Below are 23,720 nucleotides of genomic sequence, written 5' to 3' on the forward strand. Positions count from 1 at the left end.
TGTGGGCAGCCTTGTGACTGTACTGTGAAGATCCGATTATCTTACAGTTAAGTGGGAAATCCAAAGTCTTTAAACGCAATACAGTCATTTGTCTCAATAATAATAATAGAGGCTTTCAGAAGCACGGTATTTCTAAAAATACGTAGTGAAAAACACGTAGCGCTGATACGTGTTTTTGACTACGGGTTTTCCGTATCCTCGGCTCAACAAATTTTAGCTTTGAGCGCCGTCATTCGGCGAACACGTCGGCAGCGCCTACGCCCACGCGCCATCGCTGGGCCAACGTAGATGTACAGTTTAGTGAAGTAAAGTAAAATTTGTTCCGTTTTTTTAATTAATGTCTTCTTACTGTTGGCCATGTTTATTTCGTGCCTTCGATGAATCTGTTGGTGTTGCATCCACCATGAACACGTGTCTCGGTTGTCTGCAGCGTCTTCATATTTACCTGCGTTGGGTGTTGTAAGTTTCAATTTGTAAAGTTTTTTGTGGGTCCATGATGGTTTGGTCTACTCGCTTTCTGGCGTATGAGTTGGCACCGGAATAGGTAGCAACGAAATCGACGCCTCACCAAGTTCAAGAAATGGATGTGGTCTCTTCAAACTCCACGTAGGTTTGGAAGGCGCTGCTCGCCCCTTGCCTTGATTTAGGGCGGCGGAGGAGCCTACCGGCCGCCCACGCTGGTCCTTGGATGACAGTGGGCAGATAGGGTCTTGCCAGGCCGATAGCAGCAAATAACGGAGTACACACACAAGCTAAGGTCGCCAACGAGGAGCACTCGGCCTCTAACAGACGGCACATGCGCCCACGACCAACTATTTGTCATCCAGGCCCCCCCACCCACCCTAACGAAGAAGCTTAGGCATGCTGCTTCCTTACGTATATTTCGGTATGATTACCCCGTAGCGGACCCCCCTCTCACGGGTTTACGGGATCGAAAAGCACGTAGCGTCGCCCGTGCCAAAAATAGATCGGATCTCGACGTGTTTTTCGCTACGGGTTTTGCCAAAAACACGTGCTTCCTTATTAGAGGCTTTCAATAGCCCAGCCATGACAAATAGTAACCCGCTGAAACAGGTAGACTTACTTATTGCACAAACCCAGCGAATCCCACTGTTATATAACCCTTTGTTATGCAATTACCTTAGAGATTGTATATCAAGCCTGATTGCGCTATTGAGTCAAATTGCTGTACACGTAGGAACAACAACTTCTGATCACGTGTTTGAGACCACTTCGCTTTATTTTCTTACATGTTCTCTGAAATTTATTTTCAGAGCTAAGGGACGATCGGATTCCCGGTCTGAATTTGGATTTTCTCCATTTCCCGCAATACTCGGTTCAGGAAGCGTGATCAGAATAAACAGGTTTTAATACAAGTCAAAGCTAATATGCGTAACTTTATGATCTGTTTCTTTTAATAGCCTTTATAGACTTATAAATTACGTGCATGTTACCTGTGTCGTCGTCCCAGCAATATGCAAATAGCTTACAACTGCATTATGCGTAAGATATTTGAGATCATGTTGACCGAAGCTGCCTAGTGAGTTATTATACACGAGTTCAAAGGCTGGCTTCTACTGTGCGCAATAACTTGATGGTGATGTGGCAGAGGCCTCCAATGCCGGTACGATTATCGGTCTTGATCTTCTCGGGGTTCAACGAGTGAGCTGAACACTGCCACATCCCATCCAGCAGCAGAGCCGTCTCGTTCGACGCTTCCTAGAGCGCGGTGACTTACAGATCGGCCTCTCGAAGCAGTGGTGTTTCTAGTGAGGCAAGGTCGAAGTGGGGACTCATCGAGGGATAAGGTTGGAGCAGTCTCCGACACACGTTTGCGTGCGCTCACTGAATCGATAGGGAGGTGCCAGTACTAATTCATGCGGTCGTGTAGCTTAGACCCGGTTCACGTATCAAACTAAGTGGCATTCTATTACTACTTGCTTTTCACTTGTGATGCTGCTCTTTTTTACGTTTAGTTAAGCCTGTCTCGGCGTTGCATGGTATAGCTATCGTCTTTGGCTCCCCAGCTTCGGATCATGTGACAACTTAATTAAACTGCTGTACTGTGCCGTATGTGATGAACAGCGATTGGGGCGCCATTGGAAGATCAGAGGAAGCCGGTTATTCCGAAGCAAAGGGTCAACATTTCATTTATCACACGACCTATCAACTTTAAGTCCTTCTTCTTTGGATTCAAAGACTTGATTACTACATCTTCAAAGAGCACTCTAGGAGGAATCTCGACACAAACATAATTATTAAAATATGGCGTGCAGGCAGAAGTGTTGACAAAGAAGCTTGTAACTTTGGACAACTACGCTGTTAAATTAGAGTAATCAAATCACATATACTGCAAATTAGAAGAAAAAAAAGCTGGGTGATCGTTACACACTTATGCCGAGGAAATAGGAAACTGGAGCTCGTCAGTGTCGCAAGATGCTATGGATGGAGCGGCATCGAATGGGCATTTTGAAGCCGTGAAATGGCTGCATGTCAATCGTCACGAAGGCTGCACATTTCGTGCGATTGATTCCGCAGCTGAGAATGGCTCCCTCGACATAGTCGAGTGGTTGCATTTTACGCGAAATGCACCATGCAGCACGGATGCGATGGATAATGCTGCCAACGCGGGATTCAGCGAAATCGTCCAATGGCTGCATACCTAGTATGATGCAAAGTATCAGCTCAGTAAAAAGAGACGAACTTCTGAGTCATATAAAATATCTTGAGGATAGACGGCGAGCGTTGACATCAAGGAGTCGACTACCTGACCCGCCAGAAGAATCTCGATCTGTCACAGACCTATTATCCTCGATTGGAACGGGACTACGGGCGTATTTCGGCTCCAACGAAGAACGAAGACAAGCTCGTACACGTGTTATGTCCATGCAGCTAGCTCTTGGCCAACCGGCCATATTTTTTTACGATATCTCCCAGCTGCAGTTCAGCATACCGTGTGGCAAACTTGGCAGGAGATATGCCTGACCATTTACTGGAGGAAAACCAACACGTGATGCAGGAGTGCCTAAAATACACCACGGCAAAACTTGGTATGATTGCAACGAGTAATCCTGCTGCCTGCTCTCAATATTATAATTACGTTATGGAAATTGTCATTGACGTAATACTTAATTGGGACAGAGATAAACACTGTTCAAAACCAGGAGGAGGTCTTTTTGGTGTTACAGAGGCCTTTTACGCAGCGACAGAAACCCAAGGTTCAACTGGAAACCTGCATGGGTATATGTTGATACGGGTGGAAGGAATGCCTGCAACGGTAAAAGAATATTATCAATCATGCCAACTGGATGACGTGAAAAAGAGGCTCCTAGAGTATGTTGAATCAATTGCGAGCTCTAATTTCCCCGCCAATACCGAAGTATGCCCATCATGCCATGAAAGTAAACTTACACCGATGCCTCTTTCGATGGACGCGTTTCAACGTCCGCGGAAAAACCAAGAACGTCCAATTACAGCAAAGTGCACTGGTTGTCGACGAAACTTTGGAGAAAACGAAATAATCCGAGGGCAACTCACCGCATATGCCTTGGCAAACTCGTTGGATATTGAAGATTTCGGTGACACTGCGATAAAATATCATATCGCTAAACCTCAACCATTACCGCTACCAGATGACCATCGAGCAATTTCCAATTTATTGGTGAGTAGGGCACTAATCGAGTATCAAGCTCACCACTGGTACCATTGCCGGTCATGCTTTAAGTGCACCAGGCGTACACCAAAAGGAAATGTTTGCAGAATGTTTTTCCCAAAGGAAACAAGTCAAAGTACGCATTGGACTGAACAAGATACTATGCAATTAACCGCACTTGTCAACATGTCATGCACACCTCCATCCACCGTCGAGTTGGTCAGAAGTCGTGCGGGGTGCGTCTTCTCAGCAGCAGATCCTCCTTTAGAAGGCTTGCAAACAGCGGGACCGTGGCTTGAGTCGTAAAAAAAGAAAATGCTGGCTAGCTACGCCGTGCTAATAATCAGATTAGCCAAGGCTCAAATTGCATGGTCTCGCAGCTCAGCTGTTCCAGTTCCAAGTAGTTCCAAAAGATCGGGGATGGCTCCTGCGCTAGGGATTGCAGTTCTGTTGGCATCATTATCAAACGCAAGGTTGCCCAGTGTCCAAATTGAATAAAAACGCTAAGTGCCAGCTCCCGCGCGAAGAAATTTAGTGCATTTGTAGGGACTTTCGTGCACTGCACTAAACAGGTCTACCACGGAGTCAGCTGCGGTGGAACCAAGGTGACATCGGCACCCACTAAACTGTTTTACGAGCCACTTTGAGGGTTGCGTTGTGGAGCACCAGTCGCATCGTCGTGTGGCGCTCCCCAACTGTACCGACCATGTTAGACAACCGTTTTAGTGCAGCGTGACAACTCCTTCTGCACCCTGTCGACACTAGCGCCTGTCCTCCCTGGCGTAAGGGTTGACTTCATCTGAGTTTCGTTCTGGGTTCGTTTGAACCCTTGCTTTGGGTACACACGGTGCCTTCAAGGAGCTACATGAGTAGTCTAGCTGCTAGAAGATGCCAGGAGTAACTTCATTCAATCAATCAGTTCTCAATTCGACTCACAGGACTCAAGCGGCTTGGCAAGCGTATTATCCTATGTGGAGTACCAATCGTCACTGCTTTACTTTGTGTTATACTTTGCTTAGTGCAAAGTGTGGTGAGATTTGCCCTCCTGCGCAATTACGAAAAATAGTAGAATCAGTAGCCGAATGGTCATTCTGTATTCATTCGTTTCATTTCATCCCCCCCCACCTCACCCGTCTGCTTACTTCGATTCAGTATCGGATTTGGCCATCGATGCCATTGCCATCGACTTGGCCTTCGACTTGGCAGCAGCTTTTGCTTTTCAGTCCCTACAACTTTGTGGTGTAGTACCCCGCAGAAGAAGTGGGCGCACCGGGCGCCGGAGGAAGAAGGCGCCAGGGCACGAGTGATGGACCTCGACGCGGCTGATGGAACGCTACGCGGATGGATGGGCGCGACGCAGGGCCAAGCTCGACGGGAAAGTCGGCGTGGGTGATGGACCGTGAGACACGGTGCCAGAATCCAGTGCGACGCGTAATCATCCGACGGGTCGACCAGCGCGCCCGGTTCTGCAAAACGCGCCGACCCTAAACCCCGCCGAGCAAAACGTGCCCTAACCCCCGCCAACCAAAACGCGCCGAGGTAAGATCTTGATTGCGCCACGTAAGCAGGTTGAAGCACGGTAGTGCAAGCACGACAGAAGTAAGGATAGGCGCAGAACGGTAGGCTTAGCAAGCAGTAGTACAGAGTAGCCAGTAGCAAGGACATAGGATAGGGTAAGGACTTAGTCCCGAAATTTCTCTGAACCACAAAGACCTCCCGTCTTCTCCGAGGATCCAGGGGAACCACCAAGCGCCGGCAAGTAGAGCCGCCTCGATATCGTGGCCCCCCGTCGTTTGCTGGTTCGGGTGCTCACCCCCACAGACCCGTGCTGGAACAAAGGCACGTAAAACGTATACCGTTTAGGTGGGCGCCCGATAACGCGCTGCCTAGGCGAAAGACCGCACCGGCCTGATAACCGCCGTGCACAAGACCCCCCCCGTGTAGGCCCGATAACGCCACACAAGAAACGCCGGCCTGATAACGCCGCACGCCCGACGGGAACGCCGAGAAAACGCCGGCCCGATAACGCCGCACGCCCAAGGCTCGACGCCCTACGACAAGGAACAAGCGTCAACACAACCCCCCCCCCCCCAACTCCGAAGCCTGCGAAGACTTGGGCCTGTATTTCGAAGATACGCTACTCCAACCACCGGGAATAATTTGCTCGGCGCGACCGCTATCCAGACGCGCCAAGTTTGTGCGAGATCGCATTCGCGAGATTTCTGCGAGGGCGTTACTCCACAACTTGATGGCGGCTCCATGCCCTTCATTGCGTACCAGTACGGTGAAAATTCGTATTCCGTTTTGCAGATGCTGCAGTGGCGTTTGCCTTTTTGCTCGATTCTAACCACACATGGCTCACAGTAGACTTCACGCCCCTTTCGATGCGCTTCAATAAAGGCGCTGTGTAGCACAGTGATGATACTGGCACACAATGGACAACTGCAGGTCATGGACTTGTTCACCACCTTGTTCATAGCTTTTGGTTTTGCCTCGTCACAGCTGGCGGCCACGTCCGAAGCACCGACAACCTTTGAACCCGACTCCGTGCGCTTAGCAGGGAGAAGCTGAAGGGCACTGCACACCGCATTGCACTCGTGAGTGACAAAGAAAGCTGCCATTCCGGCGTCTGATAGATTACCACATCCAAACATTTCCTTTTGCTTTGAGTGTATCTGCGGATCCGTGAAAATGCAGCCCACCCCTTGAAGATCCACGACCATCAGCTGTCCATACGTCTTCTGCCACGTGAAATGGCTGAAAGCTTGGGCAGTCTCCGACAGATTCAATCCTTCATCACTAGTCCACCCGTTGCTATTGTTGTACTTTTTGTAGTCCCCATCGATGTACGGCTCAGCAGTAAACATCGCCATCGAAGCGGTCAAACCAGCGCGAAGTGGATCTTTGATCTCGTACCAGCACGTAAATATGAAGTCCACTGCATCCTCAACGTCTTCCGACAGCGAGAACTCGGTTGCTAGATGCTTAGCTACGATCTGCATTTCCACATCGTTTTGCAGGGATCGGGCGGACGTCCCAGCAATGCTAGCGGTCTTTCCAAAGTACACCTTCGCTACCAATTTTTTCTCCATGTTGCAGTCGTACATGGTGTGTCCGGTTCGCATTGCGCCCTTTGCGAAGCAAGTGCGAAGCACTCGGATCTTGGTTTCCTGCTGGGTGTGCTTTAAGTCCAGCTTCTTCCAGTCAACACGCTCGTTGGGCCTGAAATGAAGCGAGTGGCGCACGGCAGCAATTTCGGGCGAGTGGTTGACTTCACTCCAATCAATTGGCTTCATATCGGGGAAATAATAGTCGCTTTCGTTGGGAAGGGAAGCACGTCTTCTTCGTCTTCCTCGTCTTCCACCTTGAAGAGATTAGTTGTTCGTTTTCCAGTGGGTCCATAATGATGATAGCTCGACACACCGAGGGCGATCTTGGAGCTTGCGATGAGACTCCTCCCCTTGCTAGCGGAGAGCGACGAGCTGGCAGATGATCGAACAACACTTGCAAAGCGCACGACGTCGCCTGAAGTGGCCAGCGTGACCTTCCTAAATTCACGGTCAAATCCATCGCTGGTTCTCGTAGCGTAGAATTCTTCCTGTAGAATCGCCACCATCTTGGCCGTGAATGATGGCTGGATCTCAATGAAGGTGAAACCAATGCCGCGTTTCGCTCGATCTCGCATCTGAGCACAAATATCTGGACTCTGTTCAATCTGGTGTCGATAAGTCATATCATCAGTCGTGTCATGAAACCTGCTACAATGGCATGGTGCATCAGCCACGAGAACAAGACGCTTGGCTTCCGCTTGACCGAACATCTCCATCGCAGCAGCAAGCCCACCGGGAATGTCCTCAGGGCCATCACCACCACCAAAAGCTCCAAGCCCTGAAATAGATGTGCGCACTGCGGCCACGTTCGCTGACAACTCGTGGGTCTGTAGGCGTTTGTTGCCGTCGCAAAAGTCACGATATGTCACAAAAACCAACTCGAACATCAGCGTTGGGGTTGTCGGCATTCACACCATCGATGATCGAGATAATTGAAGACTTAGCCTGCTCGATCCATGGGCTCATCGATCCGGTACAATCCATGACGATCACGAGCTCCAGGGTATTCGCCATTGCGTACTTGTGCCGCATCTCTTTCTCGACCTTGGCGACCTTTTTCGTCATTTCACTGCGAATCTTGCTAAATCGCTGCGCATCCTTCAGCTCACGCTCCTTTGCTGCCAGCTCCCGGTCTTTAGCCGCCAATTTTTCGCGAAGAAGCTTGGTATCATCGTCGTGGGTAAACCTTAACCTATCGCCATACGCACACCAAGCGTTCCCTTGGTAAAAAGAGCACACCTTTTTCTTCTCCGACTGCTGCTCCAGTTGCTTCCGAAGTTTGGCGATTTCAGCTTGCGCAGCATCCGCCCGAATTGAACTCGCAGATTTCCGACGTGGCGAGCTTCTTCCCTTTTTTCTCGATGTTGGACTGGCCCCAGATCCGCCTTGAAGTTGTTTCCGTAAGGCAGCTTCCGCCAAATCGGCTCAAATAGAGCTTGCCGATTTCGGTCGTGCGGAACTTGTATCCGTCTCCGTGCCAGAATCTGGAGCGACTTTTACCGCCAGAACTTGCTCCCGCAGTCTTGCCACTTCTTGGTCAGCAGGAGTGGGGCTAGCGGTTACAACACTAGGAGATCTGTCTGCAGCATCCCTAGCGCGTAGTTGCGCGCGCAATCTGGCAATCTCTGCTTCTGCTTCCGCTGCTCGGACAGAGCTTGCCGACGGAATCCTCGGAGCTGCACTTGCCGCTTCCATCGCGCGCATTTGTTCGCGCAACCTGGCAATCTCTTCGTTTGCTTCCGCCGCGCGTATAGCGCTTGGGGAGTGCTTCGACGAGGAAGACGACATTTATGGGTAAGTCCTTAACCCCCCAGCGCGAGAAGCTGTATCAGACACGGTTAGACAAAAAGCTTAACACCTTGTCTCCGAACGGTACTCGCCTCAGACGCGTAAGTGTATGTCGTAAGTTACGACTTTCAGATTCACTTGATATTTGTATGGACCATGTGTTTCTCATCGGGATAGGTGTATAAATTGTCATCAGGTTTTCTCGCCAATGTTGTGAGTGATACGACATAGACATAGAGCAATCGCCGCTCAATGTCGTAACAGACCCCACTTGCTGTCAACAGATGGCTGAGGAGGTGCACTGTTCTGCAGCCCTGATCATAAATCACATGAAGGAAGGTACAGTGGCTCAACAAACTTTTATTCAACCACACGAAACTGACCACTGACTAACTGAAACGCAACCTACACGCTCACTGTCATTGCTGTCCTTGTCCACCATCGCTTCCTTCTTCGCGGGGAAGCTGCAGTTCCCACCGTGTCCTCTTGAGCTTGCCTGCGTTCTTGTCGGGCGTGCGCTACACGGCGCGCTTCCCCAAGTCTAGCCGGTCACCCTGAGCTGCCGCCAAAAGTGTCTAAAGTCAATTTCGTGTGCTGGGTGAAGGTCCTTCACTTATCCTTCACTGAAGGATATCTGTCTGGTCCAACTCCGGACGTACTGTCCGGACTCTGGACCAAACTGTCCAGGCTCTGGATCAAACTGGAATCTTTTACCCACCTGAAGCCATCCTCTGACCCGGTTCTGTGAACTTGTCGCAGAGACCTCTCGCACCTTATAGGTTGCGGTTGCTTGAAATAAACTTGATTAAAGTATGACAAAATCGTGTCTATACGTTTTTCTAGTATAACGCGCTCAATGTCGTAACTTACGACATAAAAAAACAGACATGTCGTAACTTACGACGTTCGGAGACAAGGTGTTAAGTTGTATTATACACGTTAAGGATTTTTCCACCTATTTTTGAATGGGGGCATACAAACTTGAAGTCAATTGAGGGTAGGTTTGTGTCCCATCCTTTCCCGATCAGTCTGCAGAGCCGTGCGTATTACTTGATCTTCGTATTTCCTAAAAATAAGGTGCTAGAGGTGTTCGTCAAATCAGTATTAGGGATTACAGGCGTTTTCGTACGCCACTCGTTTCGAGCTCACTTTAGGAAATTCGCCGCGGCCGCACAGACCTCATCCGGCCATCTTCCCCGTGTCGATACCAGCTTTCAAGGCCAAATGGGCACCCAGGAACCCCGCGGAAGTCGCCTTCGTCTCAAACAACCGAAGCCCACGAGGCACACCGCGAGCGTGTGGATGCCATTGCTGGATCCTAAGAAAGTCTGTAAGGTGCGTTGTTGATGTACTGTTAACGTTTGTTCAGGTTTCTAGAGATGTACGAACTAACTTGTATGGTTTGATAGCAGCGAAGATGAAGAAGGGACCGTATGCGGGCCGACGAAAGCACCACAGACGTGGATCCGATGCAAGGTTACATTCGTCTAGCTTGTATTGTACATGGTATGATTCTAACGTTATCGTGTATGTACCGAATGCTTAGATTATGCAGGTCCAGCGTGCCTCGCGATTGATGCCCCGGTGCTTCGTCCAGAGCAAATAGACGGCTGTGTAGATTGACCAAGCCCTGGAATCGAGTATCGCCGTCGAAGTCAGGCCATCGGGTACAATCTGCTACGATGCAGATGCGCTTTCAGATATTCTGACGTTGTGTGTGTGTGTTGAGGAATCGTTTAGGTTCTGATCATGGAGGAGCCACAAGACAGACCCGCAAATACATCAAGGAACCGCGAATGGCTCGGAAACGGAGCGACAGGGTTCGTTTAACGTGTACATACACGATACGGATGTGCTTTACTAACTACTATCATGTATGGTACAGGGGTGTCCAGTTTTCTGTTTGCTGGTGGGCTCATCTCGTTCTAGAATGAATGTGGGGTACGTCTCGCCTCCTACACGGACCACCAAGCAGCATGGCAGAAGCTACTCAAGTCAAGGGACGACTCCCAAGGTTCACGAAGCGGCATCCTCACGGTAACAGCGACAGAAGGACCACGAATTCATATGCAGTTAGATAAAACCTTGCTGATAATATACAAGTGGCATTTCCGGATGAAAATATGATGATGTTTCTAAAGGGTATATTTGTCGCTACTATGAGCGGTGTGTCACCACGGGCTGAGCATGGAAGCTTTCTTCATGCACATGCGACGTTGAAGGCTCCCATCTACCCTAGTCGTACATTGATAATCGACAAAGCTGCTTTCAATAGTACGTGGAAGTGTTCAAACTCCGTTTGTCTCGCTATCGCTAAGTTCTGGTATCGTGTCTCATACAATATACTATAGATTCAATCGTGTATAATACACGATATAGTCGTTTCATCAAAAACATATTGGAAGCGATCAGCGCTAAGTCCTTCGCACATTTGATGCCAGTAGTAATGGATTACGGTCGCGAGTGACAACACCCCTGAGCAAGTATGATAGGCGCTTAGGTACGTAGTTACAACAAGAGAGCATTTGGTTGGTGATGTATGTACGCTAAAGCTTCAAGCGATGTAGTCATCCTTTGTAACGAGGAAGCAGCATCGATGAGATGCAACGACGGGAGGAAGGCACCGTGACCCTCGCGGAATAACATAGGCGAAGGCTCGCGAACGAATCAGTGCAGGCGGTGGCTGGTAGCTACCGCGGTTCGGACCCTAACGCATTCGACGGAAGCGTCGCGTAGCAACGCAAGCGCGTACGATGAAACGCAATATAATCTGTGCTGCAGCTCTTCCGACTCTTTTATTGACTTGATTTCAATATATGTTCGCCATGCTAGCCACCATCTGACTTGTGTCTCTAAATTTCGACAAAAAAGTTATCTCACGACTGCCCTGTTTTTGCACGGTATGGACACGTTAGGCCCAGTAAGCTGTATCGAGTAGGCATGTTAAAAAACTTGATACACGTTAGACTAGAGATGCCAAGTCAGGGCTAGGGGCATGGACTGGCTTTGGTAGATACACGATTGGATTAGTATGGACTAAACTATAGGTGCCCAGCACGGGATAAAACAATAACATGTATAGGGTTTCGGTAAATAGGCGCATCCAGAACCTCTCGCGCTGGGGGGGTTAAATCGGTGGTTGGTGCTTCCTTGAAAAATGAGGAATGCGAAGTTTTGCCTGATGCCGAAAAACCAACGCGTGTCCGTTGGAAACCAATACGACGTGAGCCTTTTAACCGCACTAGCCCACCTCGTAAATAAAGCGGAAAAAGTCGTACTAAGTATACGTTTACTTGATATTATGCGGGCGAGGCTTGGCAGTCGAGTGTTGGTTAGGAAGGAAATCCGAAAGTGAATTAGAATGAGTTAGGCCAAGCTAACTATCATATCCTAGTCTCCGATACTTAAACATGAATCGTACCAACGCACACCTCCTACTTCCAAGTTTTATAGGCTGGAGATCAAAATGTAAATGTTGCAGATCGTATCCAGAAAGGCAACTTCAACTTGCCTTTCTCTCAGCCAATCAGAAGTGTCAAATCTTGGGGCTCCGCCAATCCGATCCCAGTATTCCACCACGTGTACCACAATTGCATACTATCGGCAACAACTTCACAGCAAGCACGTGCCTCGATACGGAGACACACAACTAGACTGCGAAGTGTACAATCGCAACACCCCCATTCAATTCGCAGTCTACCCGAGCATCTCAGTGATGTTACTGCGCTCGAGCAGATAGCGTAGATTCTTCTTCGGGCGTCCCTTGGTCAGGAAATCAGCGAGCTGGTTCTTGGACTGAACGTAGTCGAGCTCCACAACACCACTCGTGATCTTCTCGCGGATGAAGTGACAATGGATGTCGATGTGCTTGGTGCGAGCTTGGTAGCCGACATTCTTCCCCACATCATGACACCTTGGTCGGCCTCGTAGATCACCGTAGGTCCAGCCTGCTCCGCACCCAAATGCTTGAGCAGAAGTCGCATCCACACCACTCTCTTCACACATTCGCTGAGAGCCATGTACTCCGCCTCAGTCGAGCTCAGTGCGACCGTCTTCTGAAACGTCGAGCGCCAAACCACGGGAGCACCACACATCATCAGCATCATTCCGCTTACAGAGCGTCTGTCGTCGTGGTTGCCAGCCCAGTCGGCGTCCGAATACGCGACGAGCTCCGTGCCAAGCAATCCATCGTAAACGATTTCGAGATTCTTGGTCTTCAACAGGTACCGTACCACGCGGATACCAGCATCCCAGTGCTTCTCACCGGGGTTCTCGGGTCAAGTGGAGTCAGACACGACTTCGCATTCTCCTGGCCGAACTTCTTGATGATTGACGCGGTGTACGCCCGCTGGCAGATGCCCAGCGTCTTGGCCTCTATGTCGTAGTCGATCTCGATGCCAAGGATGAATCGAGCGCGTCCGAGGTCCTTGATGCGAAACTTGTCCGGGATGCCTGCCTTCACCGAGTCAATGATGGCCCGCTGGCGAGATGCAATCTGCATGTCATCGACGTAGAGACACACAACACACTCGTCGTCGCCAGCACCTCTCGTGTAGGCACACGGGTCGGCATCGGCAGCTCGAAATCCCATGCTCTTGAGATGCGCGTCGATCGTCCCGTTCCATACGCGAGACACTTGCTTGAGTCCATACAAACTCTGCAGTAGCCGGCAGACGATGTCATCTTCACCTTGAGCTTCAGCCAAATCCAGGAGTTCTCGAAGTCCTTCAGGCAACACCATGTAGATCTTGTTGAAAAAAAGATCTGTAGGATCTGCAGATTCTACAATCAGGCGAGAGCGCCGACCGAGGTAGCTGTAGCTTTCTAACCTCACTCTCCATTTTGCGTATCAAGACACAGACGGCCAGTTCTAACTTCACCTTCTAACAGGTTTTGAGCCCAAATGGACGCAGCCTCTGAAGCCGCGAGCTCGGGCAGAAGACGCCCGTGCCGGCGCCTAACGTCGCTCAAGCCAAGATCGGGATGGACGACGGCGATGAATTGGAGAGCCACGCTGCAGCTCGCGAAAGGGGCAGCGGTGTCGCTCCCGACGCCAAGAACGCTGGCGGTGGGGGGCAAGGGTGGCGGGCAAGACATGGAGATAATGGCGCAGCTGCGCGCCATGGCCACGCGGATGGATAAGCTGTAGGAGTCGAACGCCAAGCTGGAAAAGACGCTGGTGGCGAAGAAGAACGATTTGAGGGTCGACACGTTCATGACTCCCCCCGCAAGCCCGTTCGCCTCACGCATGGGGATGGACGCGCGCATGCACATCGACTCACTGGCGGGATCGCCAAGGCCACCGCCGATGATGACGCCGCCGCGAAGAGTGGAGCCGGTTCACCAGTACTTTACAGCACAACAGCAAGATCACGAGGTGCCACTTTCCCGGCTGCAGCACCTCTACGCTGCGCAGCAAGCACAGCAAGCAGGAGCAGCCCATGGCGTACCTCCAGTTCACCCACCACGCCAAGGTCAAGCCGGTCATGGACAAGGCCAAGGCGGACATGGACAGGACGGCATCGGCTACCTCGACGCGCGCCAAAAGAAACTGGCCATCAGGCCTTCAACGCCAAGGAGCGCTACGTGGGGCTCGGATCCGGATTCCTGGAGTGTGACAAGCGCTTCGAGAGGCAGATACTGCTCGCGCAGCCAGCCTGCGGGTTCACGTGGACGGAGTTCGTCAAGATCGACTCGCTCGGGAATTACCTGACGGGGACAGCTGAGAGATACTACAACCGGCAGGTGGAGACGTGGTGGTACCAGATGCCGACGCTGCAGTACGTCATGGGAAAGATGCTTGAGACCTTTAAGACCAACGTAACGCCCGCGCAGGCGATGCAGCTGTTCACGGCTCCGAAGGACCCGAAGAGGACGTGGCCAGAGCACTACATGTATTTGGTGGCAGTGTCAGAGGCGACCGGTGGAGGCGCGGACTATTTGGTGCTGAACAACGTTGTGCAGTATGCCTCGGCGGACCTGTGGATGGTGCTCATGGCCAAGGTCGACAGCGCGCGTACGGACTACTTGGCACACGCTGAGGAACTCGTCCACTTTGCTCAAGCATGGGAGATCGAGGCGAAGAAGAAGAACCTCGGCCAGGAGCTCGTCGGGGCCGTTAGTGAGCGTGGAAGGAAGGAAAGTCGCCGGTGTCATAAGTGCGGACAGGTTGGACACTTGAGGGCTGCATGCCTGGATAAGGGAGAACGAGGCCAGCCAGACCTCACAGTTGCAGTGAGTGATGCCTCCATTGAGCCTGGCAGAGATTGGATATTGGACAGTGGCTCCAGTCGCCACTTAGTGAACGACCAATCATGGCTCGAGGATTTAGTGCCGCACGTGGACTCGTGCACGCAGCCGAACGGAGACCCGCTCAACATCACGACGAAGGGCACGCTCACGTTGCGCGTCAAGGCGTGCGGAAAGGAGCAGACTCTGAAGCTCACGAACGTGTACTACGCGGCGAACTTAGCGCACAACTTGCTGTCTTACGGCACTCTGGACATGATGGGGTATACGCTGGCACACCGAGGTGGACAGCGTGTCTTAGCGGCCAAGGACGGAGGGCGAGTGGTGTTCGACGTCGACCTCCGGAAGAAGGTGCTGGCCGCCGGCCGAGGTCGTTATGGCTGCGCTGGAGGGAGAGGCTCACGGGGGCGACGAGGTGTCCCCGGACGTGTAGCAAGGAACGCTCGTGGAATTCCACAAGCGGCTGGGTCATTTGAACTACGACTCGGTGGAGCGGCTTGCACGGGGCCCGAGCGCTGGTATCGCGCTCACAGATCACAAGCGCGTGAACTGCCTGACTTGCGCAGGATGCAAACAGAGCAAAGGGAGGCAACCGCAGAAGGACAATGGTGCACACTCGCCCATAGACCGCATTGGTGGTGTGATATGCTCGGACCTGAAAGGGCCGATGACGCCTAGAGATCGGCTGGGAAACCGGTACTTGATCAACTTTGTTGATCACAAGAGCAACTACGTGAGGGTGTTCTAGGCGAGGACAAATGACCAGGCCTCAAAGAAGTTTGAACACTTCTTGGTGTTCTTCGAGAAGGAATTTGACTGTAAAATTCGCGGAGGATGGATTCGGGCGGGGAATACCAGAATGCAGACCTGTTCTGTAAGACCACTGGTGTTGCGAGGCAGCGGAGCGAAGCCAACAATCACGCCAGCAACGGGAAAGCAGAGCGCATGCATCGCACCGTGATGAACATGGCACGCTGTATGGTGTTTGCATGTGGGCTTCCTTTGAGCTTTTGGGGAGATGCAGTGCGGTACGCGGCCTATATACTCAATCGAGCCCCGACAAACGCAAACCCAGGACGTGCGTCGCCACTGAAGGTGCTGACGAAGCAGACACCTCAGCTCGGCAAGATAGTGGTCTTCGGGTCGCCGTGTACGGTCTACAGAGACCCCAGCAACAAGTACTTCTCGCAGAGGGACCAGCAAGGCATGATCATCGGCATCGGCGAGGAGGTAAAGGGATACAAAGTGTACTTGCCCAAGGACAAGAAGGTAATGACGTCGGAGCACGTGCGGAACATCGAAACCCTGAACAAGACACAGAACTTGCAAGTGCAGAGACTGTACCAGGACGAAGGCGAAGCTGAGGCTGAGGAGGAGTCTGGAGAACAGGGCAGCGGAGCTGTGGACCAAAGCAGCACTGGCAAGGAGAGCGGCACGAAAGGCCGCGGGAAGGGGCGCAAGAAGAGCTCCAGGAAGAAGAAATTTGGACGAGGGAGAAGCATGCGACTCGCTCAGTTGCGAGAGCTGCAGGATCTGAATCGGCCAAGGCCGAGCAGCAGGATAGGACTGCAGGAAATGTTGTGAATAACGTGCTGGAGCGCGACCCCAGGAACTATAACGAGGCCATGCGCAGCCGACTCAAAGCTGCCTGGTTAAAGGCCATCGTGAAGGAGATCATTGAGCTGGAGGCGAACGGAGTTTGGGAGGCGGTGCGATAGTCGAAGGGCGTGCGCGCCTTGCACTCGAAGTGGGTCTTCAAGACGAAGCTGGACGCAGAAGGGTTGATTGAGTGACTCAAGGCTCGACTTGTAGCCTGCGGCAACGAGCAGGAATTCGGCGTCAATTACATTCGCTGCTGTCATCGATATGACGAGCGTAAAGCTGATACTGGTACTTGCCAGGAAATGGGGCGTGCCCGCCAAGCACGGGGACGTGCCCGATGCCTACGTGAAGGCGGACAAGGAAGAAGAATTGCGGATTTACATCCGTGTGCCGCAAGTAATTAAGATCCCCGAGGAGATCTTGAAGGAACGCGTCGTGGAGACTGACGCTGAGGTAGTGCTAGAGCTCAAGAAGGCGCTGTACGGGCTGAAACAAGCCGGTCGACTCAGGAGCAAGCTGCTGCTCTTGAAGCTCGTGGAGATTGGCTTCCACCAGAGCCTCGTAGACATGTGCGTGTACAACAGATACAAAGCGGGGGTGCTAATTGTCGTGGGGGTCTACGTAGATGCCCTACTCGTGACGGGAACACAGCAGCATGCGGTGGATGTTTTCTTTGAAGAGCTGAAGTCGCTGGAGATCAAGGACTTGGGATGCGCTCGCTAGTTCCTTGGCATGAGGATCGGCGACAGCGATGAAAACGGGTACGACCTGGATCAGGAGGTAACCATCGATGTGTTGCTGCAGGCGTACGGGTTGGAAAAAGCGCATGCAGTGCGCGTACCTATTGCCGAAGACTGGAACGAAGCTCACGATGCGTCGACGGATCTGCTGCCCGTCGCCGGAGGAGTTGGGGATGTGACAGTGAAGGATTTCCAGTCTCTAGTCGGAGGTTTGCTCTGGATCAGTCGCTGCACCAGGCCGGACATTGCGTTTGCCGCTCACAAGGCGACGCGAAGGCCGCATGCACTAACAGTCTCAGATTGGAAGTTAGTTAAGCGCATCCTGCGCTATCTAGCTGGAACGAAGTCGCTGAAGCTGCGCATAAGAGGCGATGGTGGTGTGGACCAGCCGCTGCGCGTGGTTGGATACAGTGATGCAGACTATGCTGCTGACAAGGCCGACAGGAAGTCGACCACCGGAGGACTCGTAACTGTCGACGGTATGGCCATCAGCTGGGTCTGCAAAAAGTAGGACGGTGTCTCACTTTCCACGATGGAAGCTGAGTACACCGCCGCGTCCGTGGTGGCGCAGGAATTGCTTGGATTGCGGGGGCTTCTGGAGGAGATGAAGGTGATGCTGGATGTGCCGATGATGCTACGCGTGGACAATCAAGCCGCGCTGAAGCAGCTTGAAGGAGCGCAGACGTCAGGCAAGGCGAAGCACATTGACGTGCGTATCAAGTTTGTCGGGGACTACGTGCAGCGCGGCGTGCTGCAGGTCGAGTATTTGGAGACAAGGAAATGCCAGCTGACGTGCTGGCAAAGGCGGTGAGTGCGCCGAGAATGCTCGAGCTGCGGACTCGAGTCGGGCTACATTGAAGTTGTAGGAAACGCGCTGAAATCGTCGGCGAGGAGGAGTGTTAAAACGAAGATATGTAGGATCTGCAGATTCTACGATCAGGCGAGAGCGCCGACCAGTTCAGACGGAGGTAGTTGTAGCTTTCTAATCTCACTCTCCATTTTGCGTATCAAGACACAGACGGCCAGTTCTAACTTCACCTTCTAACAGATCTCCTCTCCGAGCTTTCCATACAAAAACGCGGTGTCGATGTCACATTGATCAAACTCCATTCCGTCGGCGCAACACTTCGCGAGTTTCGCACGGATAGAGTTCAGGTACACCACCGGCGAGTAGGTATCCTCGTAGTCGATCCCATGTCGCTGCGAGTAGCCCTTGGCAACGAGACGAGCCTTGTACCGAACGACTCTCCCCGTCTCATCGCGCTTTAACGCGAACACCCAGCGGCATCCAATCGCGTGCTGGTGTTGGCTTGGGCACCAACCTCAATGTCTTGTTCGCCATCAGCGACTTGAGTTCACTTGCGATCGTTGCCTTCTATTGGGCACGATCCTCACTCGTAATGGCCTCTTGGTACGACCTTGGCGCCTCTTCCGTTGCAGCCATCAGCATTCCTCCGTTGATGGCAAGCTGGTTGTCGTCCGACTTGGTGCGACCTTGGTCCACCTTCTGGCGCTTCGTCCTGATCTCGGATGGCGCAACGACTTGCTTCTTGTGAGCTCCGGGCTCCTCAGGATCGTTGGTCTCTTCAATATGACGAGCACGCGACCGAGTAATCATCGGATGGGTAGTGTACGGAACGATTGCTCCACCTGTCGTCACGTCATTCGGTGACATAGTCGGGCCGCCAACTTCAACTTCAGTCAAAACGTCGCGAACAGGCACCAGTGCAGGTACTCGTTCCGACCTTGGGTCCGTGGCAATCGGTTCTTCCTCGTCGTCGATCTCCAGGCGTGACATCAGGTGGTCAGGTTCAGTCGTCTCCATGAACTTCACACTGCGCACGATTTGCACCTTTCCCGTCGCCACGTTAAGAACGCGGTATCGCTACACAACATCTTCGTACCCCAGGAATCGTCACTTGAACGCCTTCGCATCCAGCTTCCGACGCTTCTCGTCGGCGATGTGAGCATACCCGAGTGCACCAAACAGCTTCATGTTCTTAAGTTGAGGCTTGGCTCGGTGCACGATCTCGTGGCGGTTACCGAATTCGGGATCCGATCCATGATCCACGCAGCCGTGTTGACGGATTCCGCCCACCACTTCTTGTCGATTCCTTCATGGCAGAGCATGCAGCGCGCCATCTCCACCAAGCTTCGGTTCATGCGCTCAGCCAGCCCATTCTGCTGAGGCGTGTACGGCACCGTCTTCTCATGCTTGATGCCACTGCGGTCGAGGCCGATGAGGGACGTGGACAAGTCGCGCAGGAGGTGTCGGACTTCGCGTTTACGGCTACGGGTGCAATGGCGAAGTCGGAGTGGCTTGTGGACTCGGTGACAGCTCGCACATGACCAGCGTCCGGGACAAGTTCGTGTCCACGAAGGAGCTGAAGACGCCGGTCCGCATCACGATCGCGGACGGCACGAAGATCGACGCAGTTGCAAAGGGCACCGTCGGATTGAAGTTGATGGACGGGACGTCTGTCACGTTGTCGGATGTTATGTACATCCCGGAAGTTGATGGGAGCCTCATCTCGGTGTCGAAGCTGGCCGAGAAGGACGTCGACGCTCAGTTCAGCAAGGATAAAGGTGTCTTCCGCTTTGGCGACGTGACGGTGATGGAGACCAAGCGCTGTGGAAATGTCTACAAGCTGAAGACAGTGGGGGACGAGATGTGTCGTGCGGCGACGACATCTCGTAAGGAGCCATGGGCCGTCGTGCACGCCCGTCTCGGCCACATCCCGTGCAAGTGCTACGAGCAGCTGTTGGGCGTGGCCGATGAGGTACGCAGGAGACGTGTCGACGGATAACGTGTGCGCTGGATGTTGCATGGGGAAGATACGCGCTGATGACTTCCCACGTCACCCTGACAACTTGGTCAAGAGCGCAAGTGTACTCGACTTGGTGCACACAGACGTCATGAGTCCGATGCAGACCAAGTCGCCTGGAGGCTGCACGTACGCAGTGACCTTCATCGATGACTACTCGAGACACGTGACGGTGTACTTCAAGAAGGCGAAATCGGAGGTGCTGTCGAAGTTCAAGATCCTCAAGGCAGAAATGGAGAACGCAACGGGCAAGACGATCAAGCGCCTGCGTTCGGACAATGGGGGCGAGTACACAGGCAAGGAGCTCAAGGCCTACTTCTTCTTGCGGCACTCTTGTTCCTTGTGCCCGAGCTTCTTGCAGTAGAAGCACTTCCCGGAGAACCCGCGCTTGCGGAACTCCTTCTTCGTTGCGAATGCCTTCTCCCGAATCGATGTCGAATCCTCCGAGACTTCAACAGCAGACAGAGCTTGAATCGCGTACGCCAACGTCATGTTCGGCGTGTTCTCGAGTAACGTACTGATCATCCGATACTCGTCCGTCAAACCGCCCTGCAGCAGCACGAGTTGGCGAGTCTCGTCCAGAGCTTCACCAATCGTCTCCATTTGTAGCACCAGTTCCTCGAACCGGTCCACATGCGTCGCGAACCGTGTCCCGGGCTCCATCTTGAAGTTGTGCAACTTCTTGGTCACGACGAGCCGATTCTTGATAGTGTTCCGGTTGAACTGCTCCTCAAACAGGCGCCACGATTCAGCAGCGGTTGTCGCTCCACGGATGTAGACTTGGTATGTGAGACTCACGTCCCCAGCGATCACACCATGGGCCTTCAGATCGTCGGTCTTCCATTGTACCGTTGAGCGGTCACTCAGCTGGTCGAACTCTGGCTTGACGATGTGAGCCAGCAGTCCCTTGCGCGACAGCTTCATCCGCAAGTTAAACTCCCAGTGGAAGTAGTTGTCTTCCACGAGCTTCACGGTGTCTGCGTAGCTTGGGCTCATCACCACTTGATATTATGCGGGCAAGGCTTGGTAGTCGAGTGTTGGTTAGGAAGGAAATCCGAAAGTGAATTAGAATGATTAGGCCAAACTAACTATCATATCCTAGTCTCCGATACTTAAACATGAATCGTACCAACGCACACCTTCTACTTCCAAGTTTTAGAGGCTTGGGATCAAAAAGTAGATGTTGCAGATCGTATCCAGAAAGGCAACTTCAACTTGCCTTTCTCTCAGCCAATCAGAAGTGTCAAATCTTGGGGCTCCGCCAATCCGATCCCAGTATTCCACCACGTGTACCACAATTGCATACTATCGGCAACAACTTCACAGCAAGCACGTGCCTCGATACGGAGACACACAACTAGACTGCGAAGTGTACAATCGCAACACGTCTATCAAGAGAAGTCGGCCGGAGGGCTGTTTCAACCCACCGCAAACTCCTTTGTGATCTTTAGAGAATGACCTTCGCTTCACATCGTCTCATCAACAACGTCCCGTTAAATGAAACTCCAAACCAGATACGGATCTTCATAAACGGAGGGAAAGTGGGCCGTTTACCTCGCGCTAGGTCGTTTTTGGTGAGATTTTTGGTGAGATTGGGTGAGGTGGTGTGGGGGGGGATACTAGACGTAGCACACGTTTTGCGTTTACCTTCTGACTTCCAGTATAAGACGCTGCAATGGTGTAGTTTAGCACCGGTGGGCAAATATCTGCGATTCCTTCACTACAAGCGGTGCATACCATGCATGTTGAGGGCGCAGAAGCATGGTGGTTAGCGCTGCATGTTCCCAGAATTTGTGCACTCCTACTTGTAACGACCATTTTCGGTTGATCCCAGAAACCAACCAACCGGTAAACGTCACAGCCCTCATGGGTGTTTCCTGCTAGTTGTCTTCCTGTTCATCATTTTTGAAACTTCCGAGTTTCCACCAAAACCCTCCCCACCTTCGCTGGCACCAGCTCAGCTCGCAATGCCCAAGATCGCTGATCTTGTCGTTCCCGAAGCCGGTCGCATCAGCGATGTCTTGCCCCGCGTCCGCTCGCTTTGTCGTGACGTGGAAGAGACCACGAGCGTGTGCGAACACCTCCATAGACGCCTAGTAGAGATATGCGACGAGCCCCTGAAGCGGGAGAAGAATGGAGACTTCCACCATCGCACGCTCTGGACAAGTTCGTCGCCGAAACCTCGCGGTTCTTCCGCTACATACACCGCTACCGATGCATAGGTATCGTCTACCGAGTGGTAGAGTACTGGACCATTGTGAACGACCTACTCCAGATCAATCAAGACGTGACGAAGGTGTTTGAGCTCTGCGGTATCAGCAGCAAAAGTTCCTGGAGAGACGAATGGGACGACGACGTGAGCTCGATGAAAGAGGTGATAGCCGCCACCGCTAGAGATAATGCCGCGGTTCTACGCGACATGCAGGACCCACGGGTCCAGAGAGAGGCTCTGTTGACACCGAAGTTCGAGATGGAGCAGCGAGCTGCGAGACACGACGAGAGGATCATCCTGTTGATGAAGTCGATCCAAGCGACCATCGCTCTCGCGTCCAAGACACCGGAGGCCCCCCTGCCACCATGTCCAGTGAAGTGGAGGTTGAACCCAAGCCATTCACCAGCGGATCCTATGGATCTGTACTGGGGCCCCGGCACAAAAGTGGTCGTAAAGCGCTTCCTCGTGAAGGACCAGGCGATCGACCAACGCGCGCAGCTCAAGATCGAAAAGGAGATGAACATTTGGTACCAGCTCAACCTCCTGAATGTCATCAAGATGTTCGGTGCGTCTCACGTGAGCTCGCCGCCGTTTATTGCGTATGAAGATGCAGTCAACGGAGACCTCGGGGTGTTTCTCATCCGGTTAACCCCTTGGTTCCCGACGTCGTAAGTTACGACTTTGCCGAATCTCAATGTCGTATAATACGACATAGCTCGATTAACAATAGCATTTGGCTCGAAACGAGATTGCTATACTTTAATCAAGTTTATTTTCGTCGGCAAAAGTATATGCAAGAGAGGTAAAAATCAGAAATGAACAAAAACACGGATATAGAGCTCTCATCAGAGATGGGTTGTGCATAAGCCGGGATTTGCGCGAGTGCCTACTTTCAAGCAAACACAACAGCGACCTTGAAGGGGAGAGTACGGCGTATGCGGCTGTCAAGAGCTCCCACGAACTCATAGAATAGCTTCTAAACGCCCATACACACAATAAACCAGTAAATGATAAAACCCATGGATGGAATGGCGCCTAAATAACTCTCCAAGGGCTATTGCTGCTATTTCCTCGAGTTTAGGTGCCGAATATACAGAGTAAGAATAACCGGAAGTAGACTATGTCTGCCGAGACTTCTAACACGAAGAAATATTTATTTGCAGCCTTATAACAACTGTACGGTGTAGCTGGTTTTGGCAGCGACAGTGTTGCAGTGTATTTCGCGCCACGTAAATGCCGGATTGGAAGCAAGGGCATGGAGTAGTGCGTAAATAACCTTGATCGTGCGTATATCCCACAATGACCTCTCCCAATAACTAAACTAAGATGACGAGAGTATCCTACTACTAACCAACTTAAGCACGACGTATACTTCGGCATCGCCGGGAACGACGGAGGTCTGGCTCGTACGCGTGTCATCAACTAGTCAATCCGACCATAACGCCTTATTTGTGCGTATAGAGATCCTCTTCGGCTGCTTTGACAGTCTCCGTGTACGAGGCGATTTCTATAGTACGCGAAGCCCGAGTGCCGCTACCGGTG

General features: G+C 52.1%; 6 protein-coding genes across 6 annotated transcripts; 4 read left to right on the top strand and 2 right to left on the bottom strand.

Annotated features, from left to right (window-relative positions):
- Positions 1-2,977: 2,977 nt before the first annotated feature.
- On the top strand, positions 2,978-3,958 carry PHYSODRAFT_294394 (hypothetical protein; the record flags this gene model as incomplete). Its single annotated transcript, XM_009518062.1, has 1 exon — positions 2,978-3,958. One exon carries the CDS (start codon positions 2,978-2,980, stop codon positions 3,956-3,958), a length of 981 nt encoding a protein of 326 aa, XP_009516357.1.
- A 1,831-nt stretch (positions 3,959-5,789) lies between these two features.
- Positions 5,790-8,550, bottom strand: PHYSODRAFT_309644 (hypothetical protein; the record flags this gene model as incomplete). Its single annotated transcript, XM_009518063.1, has 5 exons — positions 5,790-5,828; positions 5,890-6,942; positions 6,969-7,640; positions 7,675-8,112; positions 8,263-8,550. The coding sequence occupies 5 exons, from the start codon at positions 8,548-8,550 to the stop codon at positions 5,790-5,792; spliced, it is 2,490 nt and encodes an 829-aa protein (XP_009516358.1).
- A 5,215-nt stretch (positions 8,551-13,765) lies between these two features.
- On the top strand, positions 13,766-14,301 carry PHYSODRAFT_469381 (hypothetical protein; the record flags this gene model as incomplete). The annotated part of the gene is made up of 2 exons (XM_009518064.1): positions 13,766-13,996; positions 14,113-14,301. Coding segments are annotated over 2 exons (420 nt in total), but the record flags the coding sequence as incomplete, so codon positions are not given.
- A 1,032-nt stretch (positions 14,302-15,333) lies between these two features.
- On the bottom strand, positions 15,334-15,498 carry PHYSODRAFT_466583 (hypothetical protein; the record flags this gene model as incomplete). Its single annotated transcript, XM_009518065.1, has 1 exon — positions 15,334-15,498. A coding segment is annotated over one exon (165 nt), but the record flags the coding sequence as incomplete, so codon positions are not given.
- A 1,194-nt stretch (positions 15,499-16,692) lies between these two features.
- PHYSODRAFT_375074 (hypothetical protein) lies at positions 16,693-16,968 on the top strand (the record flags this gene model as incomplete). The annotated part of the gene is made up of 1 exon (XM_009518066.1): positions 16,693-16,968. A coding segment is annotated over one exon (276 nt), but the record flags the coding sequence as incomplete, so codon positions are not given.
- Positions 16,969-21,933: 4,965 nt separating this feature from the next.
- On the top strand, positions 21,934-22,850 carry PHYSODRAFT_246310 (hypothetical protein; the record flags this gene model as incomplete). The annotated part of the gene is made up of 2 exons (XM_009518067.1): positions 21,934-22,132; positions 22,189-22,850. 2 exons carry the CDS (start codon positions 21,934-21,936, stop codon positions 22,848-22,850), a joined length of 861 nt encoding a protein of 286 aa, XP_009516362.1.
- Positions 22,851-23,720: the final 870 nt, after the last annotated feature.

This window comes from Phytophthora sojae, assembly GCF_000149755.1.
Source record: "Phytophthora sojae unplaced genomic scaffold PHYSOscaffold_1, whole genome shotgun sequence".
NCBI classification, from domain to species: Eukaryota; Oomycota; class Peronosporomycetes; order Peronosporales; family Peronosporaceae; genus Phytophthora; species Phytophthora sojae.